At 40.6% G+C, this 20,197-nt stretch overlaps 1 protein-coding gene across 1 annotated transcript in view; it reads right to left on the bottom strand.

Moving 5' to 3' along the window:
* Positions 1–20,197, bottom strand: part of LOC139743756 (GATA-binding factor 2-like) — an 85,297-nt gene that overhangs the window by 28,196 nt on the left and 36,904 nt on the right. The window contains exon 4 of the mRNA XM_071654211.1: positions 2,727–3,350. Within this exon, the coding sequence (XP_071510312.1) occupies positions 2,727–3,350 (624 nt within the window). The remainder of the gene's footprint in view (positions 1–2,726; positions 3,351–20,197) is intronic.

Genomic DNA, 20,197 nt, shown 5'->3' with positions numbered 1-20,197 from the left:
CCAATCAAAAAATAAAAACAAAATAATATCTATTTCGGGGAACAAATTATCCTTCTCATGGATGACGGATGATGCTATATATTAGAAAAAGAACACACACACATTCTTTAAATCATACACTGTTCGAGAAAATGTAACAAGTCAAGTACATTAACTACACAATTTAGTGACGTCAACAATCCGATCACTCAATCGATATGTCACTCCAACGTGATGTATATGAGATGACAAACCAGAATGAATATTAAGGTTATAAGTAAATATAAGCTTTGTGGATTCTGCCCTCCGATAATGTTCAGCTCAAAATAAAATGTTCAACCAAATAAATGGAATGCAAATCAAGTTTTATGATGCGGTCTTCTTTGCTGAACAGTTTAGATGGGACAAACTAATTCAATGCCCCCCCCCCCCCCCCCAAAAAAAAGTGAAGTGGTGTGGTGTGGCAAACCTTTGCTAAAGCGTCAACACTGAGGAAGAATGAGAATACATCTTCCTAATTAGGAGCGACAGATATTAGAACATGGTTGTAATACGTGTTTCTACGACAAGGGACATGGTATATGAGGACGAGGTGGGTGGGGTGGGGGTGTGAGGGGGAGATGTTTTGAGTTGATTCTTCTCGCACTTCTTTGACCCAGACTCCACTTAGACTGAGTGACAACCACGTCTGCGTTTCAAGATATCGCTGATATCGCTCAACAGACAAAGAAGATATTAAAGCGCCACTTGTTACTATAAATTCAGAAAGTGCTACACCTCTCTACCCCCCCCCCCCCAAAAAAAAAAAATACATATATACGCTATACAAATGATATATATATTGTCGTCACAATTTGTAAACAAGAGAGATAGTTGGTTCTCATCTTGTGGTGATACGGGGATGCTTGCCCACAAATGGCCATCACGTGTGAGAGAGCCAGCTGAAACCCTATTTGGCTCGATAAACATCGTATAAATGGTTACAGGTGGCTTCGGCGATCTGCAACCCGAGAAGCTGGCTGCCAAACGGGGAGGGCACGAGGGGTCACCGCCCGGCCTCCGCGGCGTGATGCTATGTCATGTAACGCGAAAGTCGTGTGCCACACACGCGATTAGATTCAATTTCCCATCTCCGTTTTTACTGTGCTCTTTCTCTCTTTCTAGTTTGGGCTCGTGGACCAAAAGAAAACGTGACAGGTCGCGTAGAATATGACAGAGATACAATTTGTCTAGAATCACGATGGGAACAAGGGGCCGGATATTATGCTTTCAGGTACTGCCCCCGAAAACGAGACAGAAAAATTGACGGGGTGCTGTCCAATTACAAAAGTAATGTGTGAATTCGGAGATATTATTATATACCTTAACTAGTCTCCGCTCCAAACGCGCCCTGAAACTTCCATCATCGCGTCGCCACTAACCACTGCCGCATGCTGTATCAGCAATAATTCCGTTAGGTCTCGTAAATAAGGAATGTTGTAGGCCTAAATAAATCTGTACGTCGCGCCATAACTCATAACTCATCTACAGATGGAATATAACTGAAAGTGAAAATAACCCATTCAATAAAAGATCTTCACTTTATACGATCTAAAATTTATGGGCATTTATCAAAAATGTATTGCTCCTGGTAGCCGAGAACAAAAAAAAAGAATAATAATAATAATAATAATAATGATAATGATAATGATAATAATGGTAATAATAATAATAATAATAATGGTAATAATAATAATAATGGTAATAATTATAATAATAATAATAATATTCTCGAAAGATTAAAGAGAAACGCGGTCCCTCCACACACCCGTCCACAGGTTGCAAGAAAAGATGAACGAATTAGTTTTAGCGGAGTCACCTGTGCTTTGGCACCATACTGTGTGTCTGCCCGAGACGCGTTTCTAAAGCGCGAAGGCTTCTTCTTAAAACAGGCGGCTTAGGGCGCGAATGGATGAGATAATCGTCATCCTGGCCCGAGATTATCGCGATTATCGACCGATTACCAGAGCCAATATCGCCAGGGACTCGCCAGGGTAGGTATAATGGGGTCGTGAGGTAGAAACAGGTTGCTTTACTGGCTGTCTTTCACTGCTGCAGCACATTTGAATTGAGTATGAAAGAACTTTGAGCACAAAACTACGATAAGTGGTTGTCTGTTTCATAAACGGAAGGTGATCTAGAGCTGAGTAGTTGCTTTCCTTCATACTTTATTCCGGTATCAGTTCGACTTCCATTTATCATTTTTTAATATCATAAGGAAGATGAGGTAACAAAAGCTGTGTTGCTCGAAAAATGGACATGATCGCACTCTTCTAATGTGGCCTTATATTTATACATATGACGAAATTACGCACGTCGCTATACATCCTGCATGGACGTGCTGTGATCTCGCAGAAAGAAAAATAAGAAACGCGACGCACGTAAAGAAGCTAGTTATGCACTTTCCATTTTCAGTCACATTGCTATAGCAGAGCCCACATTCGCTAGTGCCCCTTACATATAACATTCCATCAAAATCTCCAATGATTGAATATGATGATAACTGAAGGTTGAAAATCAATATTCAAATTTCAATATTCAAAGAGTGCACAAACACCGTCGCGACGAAGCGTCGACTCACAGATTAAATTGTGTTCAAAAATTGCAGAAGTAATTATTGCAAGTTATTCTACTCCTCTTCCTAGTTTTATAACTTTCGAGTGGAAATGATTATGATAATCAAGAAGAAGTTTGGCAGATATACTCACCTGTGGTGGACCTGCTTTTGTTTCGTGGCTTTGGGGCTGGTGCTAGACTTCTGTTCGCCAGGACTCCAGGGTGGTGGAAATTCAGCGCCCCGTTGGGTAGGTCCGACATGAAGGGTGCGTATGCCGCTGGGACGTGGTGTGGGGCTTGGGAGTAGGCCGAGTCGAGAGAACTCGAAGTCATGGCTGATGAGGATGGAAGCGAGCTCGGGTTCCCGCTCGTGTTGCACTGGATCGGTTTCGACGTGGTCGATGAACTCGCGTTCTTTAACTCGGAGCCGTAGTCCGCCGTGGTGTGTAGGCTGACGGGTGTTAAGATGTTATCAGGCGTGTTGTCCTTAGGTGGCGTTGGCGGGAAACTGAAGTAGTGGGCTGCGGCGGCGGCGTTGCCCTGGTGAGTGGCTGATGGGACGGTGCTGTGGTGGCCGTGGGAGCCAGGCGCTATGGGAGCAGAGCCTGGTATCGTGTACGAGCTCGTTGGACCAGTGTGGGGGGTTGAACTTCCGAATGGTCCTCCACACCAGGCACCTGAACTCTGAACTCCGTGCAGGGACTTGCCGCTATCCAGCCACTGAAATGTCGGTGTGTGGAAATGTGGTCTACACACTTGACTGCTGGCGACTCCAGCTAGGGTTTCATAGAAAAGACAGACACAAGGAAGAAAAAAAAAAACACACATAAAGTTCACTAAATATCTCGAATGAAGAACGCTGAACTTCAAGATTAATCCCAAGGGTAGTTAAAGTAATGATGAATTCTGTGTTGGGTAGGACGAACTCGATCGCAACATACCCGTCCGCACAACGGGTGAACTAAATAACAGTGTTACTACTGGCATCCGAGGGTAGATTTATACCGAAGTCAACGTAAACCAAGTACAGGAAGCAACGAGGAGTTTCCGGCTCAAGCGACAGGCACTAGACCCCTGGGTGCAGGCTGGTACTTGCAGTCTGAGACCTTGACAAACTTGTGAGGCGCGTGTGCCGCTCGCGGAATAGAGCCGAGAGACACGCGTTAGGGGAGCAGAGCGGGTCCTCGTTAAATTCGCCCCAATAGGTTTAGCAGACTCTGCAAATTTGGAGAGCTAAAACGCGTAATCCTTCCCCTTTGGACGAGAATCGGTCTTTGCAGGCTCGTATGTGCGAGCCAGCGTGTCTCGCGAACGTTTACGGACTGCAGAACGTTTCTGTCAAGGACAGTCTCGAAAGAAGTGGGGGTTAAAAATGTTTGTTTCCTTGATACCTTCAGAGGAAAAACATCTGGTGGTTTACGGCTTTTTTTCTCTCTTCACTTTTTTTTTTCGTTGGAACGTGGAGCGTAACTTTTATCAGTTTTGCCAATCAGGTGTGTTGGGGTGATTGTAGGGCTGAGGAAAAAGAAAGACTTGCCGTTCGACCGATCAGCAATTTGATCTCGCCTGTTTGAATGAGACGAAATTACAAATTGCTCACGACGTTCGCCATGCTGCGAGTTAAAACCACAGCCACGATTCACGCTGATGATTCTGCGATAAAGTTCTTCCCCAAAAATTGAACCCATTCACGTCTAAGATAAGGTATTCACCATTTGAAGTGTCCTAACAGAGACCCACAATGACTACATTTCCCCCTCACAAGCTGACAAAGTAATTAAAGACACCTTTTGAATTGGTACTCTGCTGTCATCAATATGTAACGCTTGTAGTGTGTGTTGGAAGATCCCGGTTCAAAGTCGCCGTACGGGTTATCTTCAATAGCTCGTATTTCGGGGTTTTCCTCAATAAACGCGCGCATCGAGCTAGCAAACGCAATAAAAGGGTCTGGACAATCAGCGCGGGTTGATAGATGATCGGAGAATGATAAAATCAGCCCATTTATTCCAAATTTGATTCTTCACACTTCGTTTTACAATAGAGTCACACCTGGACCTACTAAATAGATGTCGATACAGTCAACACTATTGTAGGCCTTGATGCGTTCTTATCTCTTGGAACAAATCGCAATGAATCAAATCAGATGTAAGCACTTCTTTATCTTTTTTTTTTTTTGGGGGGGGGGAGGATTTGCAACTTTTAAAATCTCACGCAGGAAAGGTTAATGTAACTCTGAAGTTGTGTATTGTGAAAAATTGTGGGTTCAACTCCGTGCGTCGCTCCTGCAGGTGACAACAATTAACACCACTGTCTATTATCATTTGAGAACTGTGTGATATCCTTCGATGCAATGATCTGCAGTCTGGGTGCTGGCGTTACGAACGATCTGTCCGACTTGGCGCCTCGCTATACTCAGCTATAATTTACAAAACTTTGTATTTGGTTGGCTTTACAGTAACTAAGTGCGATTAAAGGGACTATACAGTACTGGTTGAGGTGAGGATTCAGGTTTATAACATTTCTCGGTGAGATAATGAGAACCCTCTTATGAAATATGAATGAGCATGTAATTTTAAGAAGGATTCAACGTTTATTTGATGAAAATCGGTTTCCAAATGGCTGAGATATCCCAAAAAGTGATAATAAAAGGCGACAGGCCACGCCTTTTATTAGGATCTCTTCATTTCACCTTGTTTTTGGATATCTCAGCCATTTCAAAACCGATTTTCATCAAATAAACTTTTTTTTTGATTCCCTTTCTTCTGACATCTCATAGAGTGGTTTCTGAACATCTCGCAAAACGTTAAAAGCTAAATCCTCACCTCAACCAGAACTGTACAGTCCCTTTAAGGTTGACACATATTCTTGCTTGATAATAATTCAGGAAATATTTCACAAGTGATCGATCGCGTGATGGGTCAACAAAGTAGAATGCTTTGCGCTCTCAAACGGACATGTAGGACACAGCGGTCAGCGACACTGGCATAATTTCCTAAACGTCTGTAACCATGACAACCGTAAAGATGGCAGGCACAGTAAATCATCAAACTGTTTTTGTCATTTAACCACTGAGTTCTATACAGTTTGGCCTATGCTGTGAAACTCACTTCATCTTTGAAAAGAGCTATTGAACAATGACCTAGATGTAAAATTCATCTAATCACAGTAAAAGCATATCTGATTGACAATTATTACTTGTAGTTGACAACAGAGTGAGAAATCATGCAATGTTTCAATCAGAGTGTTATTAAAATGCATTGGGATTGTCATTTTCATCTTTCAGATTGAAATTTCACATACACACTTTCTTCCCAAGCAAATGGAAATAACAATTAACTTTAAAACAAATGGAACAGTTGTTAAAGTACATTCCTGCAAGTATACGATTGATATTTTCTACCAGACGCCACTTGAATGCTTTTGAAGATTATGTATTAGCTTTGGCATCAGTCGCTCATAAAAGGCGCTTCTAGTCTAACCTACTTTTAGTTCACACAACTTTCGGCAAGTAAAAGAGACCAAGACGCTTTACAGGGAGGGTAGACTATATTGTACTATTTCATTAACCTGTCCAATTCGCTTACATGCTTCCTACGCAATTTTCATGGATGGTAACCCAGCAACAATTAATTGCTGCTGAATTTCAGTTTTGTACTGATGAGAAGAAAGCAGGCACAACAAACAACTAAAGACGGGCAGTCGGAGTAGAAACATTCTTGAATTTGGATACATGAGCTCGTAGATATACATGCGTCATATTTGCACAAAGGGCGGAGGTTTCAAATGAACGTTCGCGCTCTTTCACGTGTTACACTGACTGATCAGGAGGTGGAAGAGAGTTTCCACCTCCCTGACTGATGAAGTATGCTAAGATGTCACGCAACTGTACGTAAGTTTCATATCTCTATACCTATCTTTCGGCAAGACGTTTTGAAGAAGAAAAGTACTTCAGATTAAAAAAAAAAACCGTATAAAACACGACTTACTCACAGCGTTTCATGTGCTTGTGTTTTTTCTGCGTTTATGAACATGTTTCATTTCAATCAAGAGAGTTCTAGAGGAGGCTTTAAACTCTGTATAATTACAAGTCTAGATCTACAGGTCTATTTATCAATAACGCGTGCTATTAGAGCAGCAAGCTTCATTTCGCGCAACCAAGGTAACTCAACATTGATACTGATGCCAACAGGTTGATGTCTGCAAAACGCTTAGGGGTCGCCCCCCCCCCCCTCTTTTTTTTTCTTCGCGGATAACTCAGACGCAAACAGAAAATAGAGAGAAAAACAGATTGATGGATATATTTGTGGAGGTTGCCGAGTTTCTTGAAAGTCCTCAGCAGTCTAGCCCGTGAGCTCTGCACTACATCTCTCGTCTAGCATCTTTGCGAAGGAAGCCAGAGTTGTCAACTGCGTCCTCCGTCTAATTCGAAAGGGAAACCTGCAGCAGTGCAGAGAGCACTGTTTCAAGGAGGGGACACACATCGCGATAATTTTGACATCAGCTCGTTCAGGGAGGTCTCTCTCCCACCTCCCTGGTTCGTTATCTCGCTCAAACAATCGCCCTTCATCAGATCACAGCTTCGTTAAAAAGGTAGCTGAAGAAAAGAAGAAGACGACGATGAAGAAGAAGAAAAAAACTTTCTGTGTCTGATGCATCAGCCCCCAACTTCCCTCCTGAATTTGCTTTGTCCCCCTGGAGATCATGTGACCGGGGATTCTGAACTTTGAATGCACCTTTGGCTATGTGAACCATTCAAACATTAACTTGAGTTCAGATGATGTCCCCCCCCCCCCCCGCCCCGCCCGATCTTGTGAAAGAGCATAATACGTGTACAATGATGAGTAGGGCCCACCTACGTTTTTGTTTGTTTGTTTGTTTGTTTGTTTGTTTTTTGTGGTTTTTTGTGTTTTTTGTGTTTTTTGTTTGTTTTGTTTGTTTTGTTGTTGTTGTTTTGTTTTTTGTTTTTTTTTGGGGGGGGTTGGTTTGGGTTTTTTTTTTCTTGGCGGATGGGATCACTACACATGCCTGGTTCTACCAAACAGGTACTAAACTAGTACCTCCTTGTTTTGACCAACGACTTTGGACGTCTCCTCCATGGTTGTACGGGCGGTCCCATAAAATAATTGACACTTGGTGTTTCAAAGTGAAGACTGCCATGTCTTTATAAAGAACTGTTTTATTTTAACTAAAGAATGACCTCATTGACCTGATTACCCCCCCCCCCCCCCCCAACCACGGTTTAGAAATAATTTGTTAATAAAGCGGTAGTCTGACCTAAGAGCGACTAGATGGACCAGGTATCTTCTTGGTGTGACCAGGTACATCTTTGGTCTGTCATAAAAGTCAGTTCTGGTCTACTGGAGGAGATCTCGGCCACCAGCTCTTTAGCGCCCACATCCGCAGAAACAACGGTTTGTTCGAGGCGCCCCGGTAATCATAAAACTGCAGTTACGCTCATTGCTCTGCGTCCTGAAGGCCTGATCAATCAGACATGAAACGAGCCTTTCTGTGTCCATTAACCCTCTTTAGACAAACATCTTATACTACCATTGACATCGTACATAAACGTGTTACCAAAGGGGTTAAAAGAGTTAATTGGTAGACAAAAGAGATAAAGATCATCGTTGCATGAACCATACTCTGCAAAGACAAGAAATATTTGTTTTAAGAATATATACTGTACAATGTAAAATGAAAATCATAGCTTGTGACCTGGTTTTGGTCTTGGCTTTGACCTGTGATGATGGGCCGATAATTATGCAAGCGCGGAAATATAAAGTGGTCATTAAACCAGACGTGTTAATGGGAGTGGATGTAAGCGCATAAACAGACGAGATATTTGTTTTTATAAACGTTGAGTCACCGCGAGTGTCAAGGAAATCATAGGCTTGCTCGCTACTGCCGGAGAAGACCGGGAAATGTACGGGTGCATGTACACGGATGCCCTGGCGCCACGGACCTTAACTCGACGAGGCGGTGTTGCCAGGTTGCCAAGATCATCCAAAGGTTTGTGAAGCATTCCACATTTTTTTCTATTAAAGAGTGAACTCCACATTCAGAGAATGCAGACACTTCTTCCGGATGGAATTCATATGTTCCTCTGTTCGATTTAGATTTCTTGCAAGTTGTTCACGTTTTAAACATAAGCATGTCCTGCATATGAATTAGCAATGTTATTCATCAATTATGTATTACAGTAATGTTGTGTAAAAAATATTCTTTTAAAACTCCTTTTGGTGGCAAAATGGCAAGGACAATTTCAAAACTGCAGGTTTCAGATGAGAACTTATGTGTCATTTTGATTCTTGCTGCTGTTGTTGTTTGTGTGTGTATATGTTTATTTTTACTCAACTAGGCTTTCGAAGAATTACCCAATTTGTGGGCAACGTAAGAGTCGACCAGTTCTAGCCCTGATTTGAAGAATGTTTATCCCCACGATCACACAATGAGGGGAATAATTATGGTTTAAGTCCTATACCCTCCATCCTGTCGTTCGAGAAAGAAGCCCCTTCACCGTTTACGGTGGACAACCGAATTGCAGAGAGAGCGCCCTCAACGCTTTTGTTGCATCGCAAGTCTTGTGACGTCATCAGGTGCTGATGTATACAAGATAATTTCTTTTGCACCAACAATGTATGGATTAATATGAGACAACAATTGAGAGCATTGTTTGCACCATTTTTATTTTCTTCACATTTTGAATGTGTATTCCAACTTATCATCATATCTATCGACTGTTGTTATTCAATACAATGAGGTGTTGATTTCATGACTTCGAAATTCGTAAATACATAATAATGTCCTGAGGTATTTCCTCCTTGCACTTCGTAGTCATTCAAGGCCAAGTAGAGTCTGTATCAATCATATTCTCAAACCCAAACAAGGCTAACAGATGAAAATATCCCATTTGGAATTACTTCCTTTTTTTGTGTGTGTTTACTCCTTCAGGTTTGGTATTGGAAACACACAAACTTACTCACACACTCACATACACAAACAATCGGACATATTCACCTAATTTCCTTATCATTATAATCATTATTGCTATCTGTGCAATCCGGTTCTTATCAATTCACGATTGTTATTCGTTATTACAATTATTATCATTATCATTCTTTTCAACATCATCATCATCATCATCAACACAACTATACTACTATTGTGATTACTTTCCTATTTTACTGTTTTCCAGATGTATGCGTCGTGATCGTTTTACAGATATACATGACTCACACGTTAAACGTGTAACACGTGTCACACCATTGTGGATCACAGTGGTACATTTACATGCAAGTCAGTCACCTTATATAAGGCAACTGAACGACGCCTTCCGTATTTGAGTGTTTCGAGGACTCCTAGAAAGAAGAGTGGGCCAAAGTCTTTTGCAAAAGTCGCGGTTCACTGAGAACAGCCTTAAGTAGTCAGTGACAGTTGAGATTCGATCTCAGTCTCATTTTCTTCAATTGGATGGCTACATGTTGCCGATCCAAGGCATTACCCGCGAATACGAAACCAGAGAAGTCCACTCATTTCTAAAGACTTCACACCTTGGCCATTGTCATTATACCGTGAGACAAGACAATACTGCTTGCTAGAGCCATGTAAACAGTCGGATTTTCTCATACATCAGCTGTATACGCGTGACCTTTAATAAGTTGAAAGTTCTCCTCGTTATGACAGTTTGGCAACGCGATACAACGTCAATTATCATATCAAACTATCTGGTAATAATACGGGGGGGGGGGGAGACAAAAGCAAAACTGGAAGGATTATGTAAACCTTACAAAAACAGCAGCAACAGCACAAACAACAACAAACCACGTGTGCATGTGAATGACGGCAAATGATTATACTAAAAATCAGCGTGAACAAGACATACATAACGATATGAAGTCCTCATTTCGGTAAAGCACCAAAACAAAACAATACAAAGACTGTGAGCTGATTTGACCAATGAACTGTGGTTAAGGTGAAGGAAACGATCTCCAAGCTGAACAAACAGAAAACGATTTCCTGGATGCGACACAACGAGCAATCCTGATTTGTTTGGAGCGTATCTACCGAAGTTATCGTCTTTACAATGGTTCTGAATTCTTAGATTTTTTTTTTACTTAATATTCAATTCAATTTATTTTCATATTTCTCAATGAAGGAATGTACATCAAATATAACAAAATGAAGTGAATCATAATATCAGGCTTGGATGCACAGTAAATTAATGTAAACATATTAAACATGGCTGTCAATCATTGTAGGTTTGGCTCTATGTATAAACGCTAAAGAAATATAATGGAACCTACTTAAAAGCAAGCTTTTAACGAAATTATGAACAGAGTGTGAAAAACAGATGAGGAGCAATGGTGCAACATAGGACCAAAATAAAGAAAACACAAATGAAAGGCAAGGATACCCGGGGCAATAAAACCTTCTCACTACAGATAGTGATAAACAGACAACCACATTTTGCAGACCTAAACAGTTGATTTAGCAATGTTAACGATATGGTGTAATTTTGAACACGAAGGAAAGAAATACCGATATTTTTTTTTTAAAGGTTACCTCCTCAACTTGTGTATGAATTATGTGACATATAGCATGATTATTACCACTATGTGCATTCATTTTCAAACAAGATATGTCAGGGAAATATTTTACAGGTGGCCAGCCAGGGCCATCAGGTTACGAACATGATGTAGAATATTTGTTTTAATTGTTATCAGGGCTCGACACTAACGGTGGCCCGGTTGCCCGGGGCCACCAAAAATGAACGTCGGGCCACCAAATTTCAAAAAAAGGGCAAATTTGGTGGTCCGCCTTGGGCCACCAAATATTTTTGAAAAGTACTTGTATGTCAATAAATTTCTAACTTTTTAGCAAGTAAATTTGTTTAAAGCATGGATGAAAAGGACTGAATGAGTGCCTGAGAGTAAGTGTTGAGAGTTTGTTGAGGTTTATTTATGAGTAGATATGTCCAACTTCCAACTCTTATTGTGATAAAACTTAAATATCTGACTCATTAAAAAAACAGAACTTTTAATGTTTTTTATAGGATTTTTCTTTTGGGCCACCAAATTTTTCTTTGGGGCCACCACAAATTTGAAATTGAGGATTTTGGTGGCCCCATCGGGCCACCAAACAAAAAAGTTAGTGTCGAGCCCTGGTTATATTTATGGTAATGGTCAAATTTTATGAATGTATGAGAAGTGTATTTGTTTCAGCGTACAGTGTAACGTATGAACAGTTTTTACACCGCTTATTTACATAACTATTATTCTTTGTCTAATTAGATCATATCGGTTAACGTGCACAAATATGATATCAATTATGGAGGAGATAGTACAATAATAGATCTTGTTTGTCTCTTGGCTGTGGTTTTTCTTCAAACTTTTCAATAGCCGTCTTGCCTGTCTGATGAAGTCATGATTTCCCACCATGCCTCTTAGGGTTACAGCGTTTCGCTACTGTTGTAATATCATGGCAAAAAACGAGAGGCTGTTTTGAGGCTTTTTTTTCAATTTCAATTCACGGGGTTTAGGCACGACTTTTAACACATCATGTAGCTGATTCATTTAAACTTAAATATTAATGACTTGATTATCGGATTTTGTTATCGACACATAATGATGACACGTTTGATCTCATAAATCGAAATGTCTGCACACAACTTATTTGAAGGCAGCAGAAACACACTCTTACTGTGAATTATACCAAACTATGTCAACGCACCTGGGTTGCTGTTAATGTTTTTGCAATAATGCAAGGCATAAAGCTGAGACTGTTTGAAGTCACTTCTATGCCGACTTAATGACAGGAAGCTCAATCCTCAGAAAAGGCCGACCTGTTCCATGTCAGCTATACATTACACATTTTTGAAAGGAGATGCATGTTGTGTTTTGCCTTCCGAAACATGTGTATATTATGCTCCTTGTTCGTGCTCCTGCACATTCAATCTCTGCAGCATCTCCCCTCCCTCTAAGACCGTGTGGTGAAAAAAAAAGAGAGATATTTACGACATAATGTTGGTGAAGAGGGAAGAAAATACCTAATAGCCGTGGTAGTGGCATTGTCCAAGGGCATTTAAGTTCAGTTCGGGCGATCAGGTGTAGTTTATACCGCGCTTTGTGCTAAACGCAGTATCACATAATCTCTTGTCACCTCTTTTGTCTGCAAAGATTGAATTTTTACTAAGCCTGCTAAAGGGTAGTTTATTTGAATTCCCTTTCATCTGCGGTGAGATCGCACCTCCAGATAAAGTGTATGAACGGCCGTTGGGGCCTGAATAGCATTTCCTTCTCCTCTCTAAACAGCGTTTCTAATTTAACGCTTGGCTTATGAGCACACCTGGGAGTTACAACTCCGATCGGTAACTTTTCATTTTTGATTTGCGGGGCAGATATGATGTTAATCTCCGGAGTTTGAAAACTCCCCCAACGATAAATGAATAGACATTCTTCTCTCGGCTCCACGCCTTCCTAAACATGGAGTTGCGATTTGGGAGGCGGAGAGAGAGGGAGAGAACGGGAGAGGTGATCTCGGGGAGGAAAGACAGCAACCGAACGGAGATTGCTTACTTGTGTTCTCCTCCCGACGGAGAACTCTCATTATCGGGAAAGGGGAGTGATATAAAAACTTTTTTAAACCAATAATTCCTCTTGTTCGCTTGTCAGGAATGTGTAGCAAAATAAAAGAAGGCGGAGAGACAGAGAAAAGAAGGCTGACACATTAAATTAGAGAAGAAAATGTCAGTGTGTCGGTTTTGACAGAAGGGTTACGTTTTCACTTCCAGAGCGCGATTCCGTTCATTAAGAAACATCGCGTTAGGTGAGTTACTCATATCGGACGTGATTGTTCAATTTCTTTGCGGAATTCTGTCCCCCCGAAACTGTTCCCCTGATTGGTTTATTGTGATCGCATGATACATATTCTGAAAATACATAGGTTGAGACAGACATTTGTGTCCAGTTTTGCCAGAAACAATAGCTCCGTGAAGCCGATAACTCGACAGAGGACGCCGTCGGCAGCCAAATATTTTCGTAACTTATTGGTTTGAAATCATTAGCAAATGGTAAATTCTGAGGGCATGCATAATGCGTCATGTAGTAAAGCGTTTATTTCATATTTTCCATGAAAAGTTATAATGGACTCGACATGTTACAGACATTATAGCTAGGTAAATATAATTCTCTCGATGCCTTCTGAAGTGTGCAAGTCAGGTGCTCCTTCATTACGCATGAAAAATGAAAATTTGTCAAATCTTGTTTTTTCTTGATTTTGTTTCGTTGCTGTGACGTCACAAACTGTTGTGGCCTTTTTATTCCGCAGCAGTGGCATATGGAACTTCAGACATGTATTACTTTTGACAGGATTGTCCAATTTCCCCCAATCATTTCTGATGTTTTCTATATACATGATATCTCTGCATTAACTGAATCCACATGATATGTGGGGAAATTATCCTTTGATAAATTCATAACACTATCTATAATCCACCAACAGTCTTCGACATCATTATGCCTGCCTTCTTATTCAGATGTGGTTGTTTTGTTTATTTCTTTTTTTTAACCGAAAAAGTTAACTGATACCGAAAAGTACAGGGCAATTCCGTATTGGTGATGGTATTCTAAATCATTTTTCTTTTACGAATCTTGTAAAATTTTGTTTGCTTTTGCCCTGTGTTTCACTTCCACTGAAGTCAAAAAGGCACGTATTTAACCATTGCATCTGTGTAACAACGATCTGTAAATCCAAGATTTGATTTCAATGTTCCTTCAATTTCTCATTAAATTACAAATGTTGGACAAAGCATATAAACATAAAGCTAGATACAAATAACATGCAAAATGTCAATTTTGTAACATTGCTTCCATTCACATAATTATAATTCATAACGTTATGAATAGCACGAAGACAAGATTATGTCGCATACCATTTGACATGGTTGATGCCAAATTACCGTGAAATGCATGCCAGTTCACAAAATCAACCACCGCAGCACATGTATTAGGACCATCCGTTGCCTTGACCGAGCAAAAGAAAAAAGTATTTGCTACCTCTTGCTATACTTCTGCCTGCAAAGGTTCAGCCAGCAGTCTGCGGCCGGAGTTTATAACCACCAGTCAGCCCCGCTCCGACAGGGGATAAACGGCGGGAAGTTTAGGGTAAAGCGTTCGGTCAACAGCCGTAAGAGGGAAGTATACTGGGAAGTGTTGGGTCATGGGCTTTCGCCCTCAATTACGATCATCCTTACAGCAAACTATTTAGCTTCTGCTTTCCCTTAGGAGGAAGGGATTCCCGGAAAACAGGACTCAAGGAAGTATCGCTGCCTACAGGACAACTGGGCAGCTTATGAGTCGCCAAGACGAATGTACCACGGGGCTGGATGTGGAGCGTTCGGTCTTGCTCTTTCGAACAGCACAAATCAACGGTGTTGTGCGAAATGACAAACATCATGGAAACCAATGTGTCTCCTATGTAATAAAGGCAAGAATGCCCTAATAAAACCATTTTCAATCACCTAATTCCTGGTATTCCGGTACTTTTGATATGCAATCCATACAGAAGGAAGCAAAAGTTATCATCTTTTGCGCTGAAGTCGCTTGAGGTTGAGAGAGAGGGAGAGAGAGAGAGAGAGAGAGAGGGGAGAGATGTTGAGATGTCTGCGAAAATCTTCACACCCCTCGTATCGTCTTGTTACGGCATCCGGTAGATTAGCTCCTACTGCTAATTACTCAAACGCCACATTCATTGGGGTTTTAAAAGGTCTCGGTTCGTGGACTTAATTTCAGAAAGCATGTGTGCATACGATATGAATGCGGATGAATATCTCTCACTCACATCTTTTATCATCCCTTCAATAAAACCTCCTCTTCCGTTTCTTCATTTTTTTCTGTCCTTATTTATATCTTTGGCTCCCTCTTTTATTTCCTCGCCAGTTTTTCTCTTTCGTTCTTGATCTCCTTTGCCTCTTTCTTCCCTTTGCTGTTCTTGCCTTTATTCATTTTTCTCTTCTTCTCCATACTCAAAGTCTTAATTAACAACCAATACTTTCGTCAATATGTAGTCGATGAAATTTCCCAGAAGCATGAGTTACGCCATTGCCAGACTCCATAACCAACATCCAAATTCTGGCCTTTTCTTGACTATGTAAAATACAGGAAGTTACTAATCGTGTAATTCAGATAGAAATTGATACCCGGTAGGTTAATCCACTCAACAAATTTAAATACCAGTTTTCATATTCCATAGTAAATTTTAGGTAACATTCTCGGATCGCAACACTGAATTTGTATTCTGAAACATTTTACCTCTCATTGGTGGGGAAAAAAAGAAAAGCAGTACATAAAGTTTGATACATATTCCCATGCTCGAGAATCAAGAGATCATACCTTTACTTCGTCGTATGCCAAAATATTCTACCCTTAAAGGGGAAGGCTATATGATCAGTGGGAATCAGTGGAAATGCTGGGAGATGATTGTTCCAATCCTTATGGGATTCATTCAAGAGTTCATTGTATATCTATTGTTGTGTGAAAATGATTTGCTTCAGAATGGTCTCATATTCAAGTAATGTGCAGTTTAATGCTTCCAGGTTAGCGTCCCTGGTCAGTGACGGAGCATTAAACTGCACATTACTTGAATATGAGACCGTTCTGAAGCAAATCATTTTCACACAACAATAGATATACAATGAACTCTTGAATGAATCCCATAAGGATTGGAACAATCATCTCCCAGCATTTCCACTGATTCCCACTGATCAGTTACTAGCCTTCCCCTTTAACTCGAGATAAAAACAAGAGCTTACCCGTCACAAAAAGTGTGTCAAAATTACCATCTAAACCTCCCGTCACATTCCCCTAATAGATTTCGCCCGCCATGCAGTATAAAGATATTATTTACACAATTCGTCATTCATACTGCTGCAAAATCATCAGCAAACAACAATTCTATCTGCATCAAATTACAGGACGATGATTCTCACAGCGCAGTATTTTCATAGAACTCCTCCCTCCCCCTGCGATTCCAAGGAAGCCAACTGGGTTATATATTTCTACTTCCCACCTGAAACAGACTCTTCCAATCACATTCAGGATGTCTCTATAAATGCATGCCTCCCATCATTCGCTTCTTAGGAGACTAGCAAATTCCAGCTTGGGATAGGGTTGAGATGGGGTGAGGGCAGGGAGGTGGGAGAGCCTAGAGTCTCCCGAATCAGAAAGAACAATATTCAGCGATTAAAACAAGTGAATGAAATAAATTTGCGGTTTCTGTAAGATATCGGGTTTAAATAAAAAAAAAAAATTGCGCAATCGTGACGTATCAGTGACATTTGGATTCAACAGGCAGACAGGTACATTCTCCAAACCCAAAAATTATGTATTGTCGTTTTAAATGTTACCTATATATGAATTTGGTTAATGCTCAATTTTTATTCTTATTTTTTAATTTTGTCTTCAGTAACCGAGTTTTGAATTTTGGTCCAGTTCCGATTCTGCGCGCTCAAATGAAATTCACTCGCTGCATTCACCTTTTTGCTATTAAGAATATCACGTAGTGTGTTTCTCAGGGCAAAATGATGTTTTCATAAGCTTCGCCATCATGGCATTTGTACTTATTCTTGTCATTCTTCCTGTCTGCAAACGTAGCATTAAACTCCTTTGATACCGCGTGTGGTAATGTACATTAATACACAATGGTAGAACGCTTTGCATTGCTTTTGTAAATCGCGACTGATTCGTATCTACATTTTGTGGTAATTGTGATTGATTCTGACCGAGCTTGTGAACAACTTCCCACCTAAACAGATAAACTTTTCACGAAGCTCTATGGAGGCTATAATCATCATCCGATCTCTTAGGTCTATGCGTTTTGGAATTTGAGGAACTGACGGAATCTGAGCCAGCGGTGGAGGTGGGAAAAAACGACATCATGGCGACGCGTTTAGTGATTTTAAAGTAAAAATTCACATCATAATCAAATTTATTTCAATAAAAAGAGAAACGTCAAACGAACATAGCATCGAAAGTTTCGTGAGAATTTTGTTTAGATTTACATTATTCTTCAAATCAAAGACATGGTTTGTTTTTCAGGTTGTCCTTGCGTAACTTTCTCTTATCATTCGCCATTATGTTCATATGTGTTGTAGGCGAGCTTGTACTTGCCCAGCGCAATACTTGAGTGTGTCCTTTTCTAGTATCGGACAATAACGCCATAAAATCAAATGAACAGGCCTTGGAGCCACTGTAAGTTTTGCTCATCAAGACTGAAAAGATGGAACTTCTGGTGTTTTCGTTTGTTTATTTGCTTGTTGTTTCTTGTTGCTGGTTTTCGTTTGTTGGTGTTTTTGGGGAGGGGTATATGTTTATAGGTGGTGTGACAACTATCACCTTCTAAATCAATATGTTTACCATGACTAACTGCTGGTCATTTTGTTAAACTTGATGTACTTTTACACCTAGTATAATGAATTCAATAATGAAACACTAACAGGGATGCAGTGAATCTTTTGGTCTATTCCAGAATTGGTATTGTTACTGATTGTAGTGGGTTGTAAGAAGTGCACGGAAAGCGCACTGTACTGTAACACACTTGTATCTCGGATTCTCGGGCAGTTGGTTGCTTTATGGGGCCTGGTTGCTTGCTCTTCTTCTTTATAGATAATTCAAGTGTACTCTCACTGCTCTGGCTATCAGTGCTAGAGGGATACTCAAAAGAAAAACGTAATGCATATGCTAATGACCAATGGTTGAACATTCAGTCAGCTCTAAAATATGGAAATGAATAGCCTTGAAATCGGAGTCACAAGGAAGGAACCAAAATCATTCGATGTGACGTCTAGAAATGAGACTACACCCTCACGCTTAACAAGTAGCGACTGGAATACGTTACACCGTAATTGGGAGTAATAACTTTTGGAGGTTGCTCGAGGGTTTGGAGACAAGACACGCGTGCTGCTTGACCCCTCTGCGAACTAATTTAATCTAATTTCACGTGGGATATGACCCCAAAAGTTCACGGCAGAAACGACTGGAGTCAGAAAACTCGGGGAAAGAGCGCAGACGAAGTAACATGGACAAAGATGAACGAGGAGAGAGTTTAAGGCGACTTGAGAGGATGGTTTGAGTGTAGAAGTTTCCCTTCTAAACATCTAAGTTGTAGTTGAAGTTGACACAATCGCCTTGCTAGAAGACGGCGAAGGCAACTTAGCGTCAAAATAGTAATGACATTCAACAGGTTGAAAAGAAGGTGTGGTCGATAATAGCCCGAAAGGCATACAACTTTCATTGACTTACTTTTTACGCTGTCACGATCCGCCGGAGGTGAAAGCCGGTCGGTCTCTCTGCTTCTGGTGTTATTAATTTAGGGTTATTACTTCGCATTTATCGCTCTGATATTTTTCTTTTTGATTGGGGGGGGGGGGGCAAAACTGCAACTTGAGTCGTGAGAAAAAAAAGAACACAACAGGTTTTGTAAGTGCAAATACTTGGACCTATGCTGGGTTATTTTGGCTTTGAAATTGTAAGGATGCCATTTATGCCATTTAAAGGGATCGTATAGTTTTGGTTGAGACCTAATTTCAGGTTTCTAACATTTTTTGGTGAGATAATGAGAAACCTCTCATGAAATATGAAAGAGCATGTAAATTCATGAGGAATTCAACGTTTATTTGATGAACATTGGTTTTGAAATGGCTGAGATATCCAAAATCGAGCGATTCTAATAAAGTGTGGGACCCACACTTTTTTTACGATCGCTTTGTTTTACTTTGTTTTTGGATGTTTCAGTCATTCCAAACCCGATTTTCATCAAATAAACTTTGAATTCCTCTTTGAATGGTATGCTCTGTACTATTTCATAAGTGTTTTCTCGGTATCTCGCAAAAAGTTAAAAGCCCAATTCTCATCTCCACCAATACTGTACCATCCCTTTAAGATGATGTTCTATGGCTCCAGTAACAACAACGACGACAATGACAACATGAGTGTTGTCTATGTGGCTGTGTAGGGTTTCTCGATGTCACATAAAATATCACTACTTTTCACATTATTTTTGAAAGAGTATCAGTAATAAGATTCTTCTTCAGATACAATGTAGGGCCTACAATTCAAAAAGACGTGCAAGAAAGAGGAAATTATGATTTCTACAAAAAGTGTTGAACATTCAATGTTCATTCCCTCACGTGATCGTATAGCAGGGAGGGGACGGTGCATCGCATGAAGCGTCATAGTCGCGTGATCGACAAGACTTACAGGGCGAACACAAGCAAGAAAATCCATGATTTAAAGACAGTGTAAATCCGTCGCAGTTTTATTATACTTTTTGTCCGAATTCCCTCACGCGGTGACTGATAACTGTTTCTAGCGTTTCTGTCCTAAAAACCTTTCTGTACCTGGGACTGGGAACGGTGTGTTCAACCCTATGGGATTTTCTTTGCCAATCGGTATCCAAAGCATGCAAAAGGGTTAAACATCTTTATCTCGTAGTTATTGAGTGAAGTCAACGTTTAATCAAATCGTTCGAATGGGGGCTCCCTCCCGGAAGAGAACGATGAATTTCTCCACGTTTGCCAAACAAGCATAATCGACAAACGTGGCCATACAGTTTGCGAATCACGAGAGAAGAA

This window comes from Diadema antillarum, unplaced genomic scaffold (assembly GCF_040938485.1).
Source record: "Diadema antillarum isolate AM-2024a unplaced genomic scaffold, OU_Dant_1.0 seq00001105_RagTag, whole genome shotgun sequence".
NCBI lineage: Eukaryota > Metazoa > Echinodermata > Echinoidea > Diadematoida > Diadematidae > Diadema > Diadema antillarum.
The sequence above is the reverse complement of the archived record's forward strand: the minus strand, read 5'-3'. Positions and strand labels throughout refer to the sequence as shown.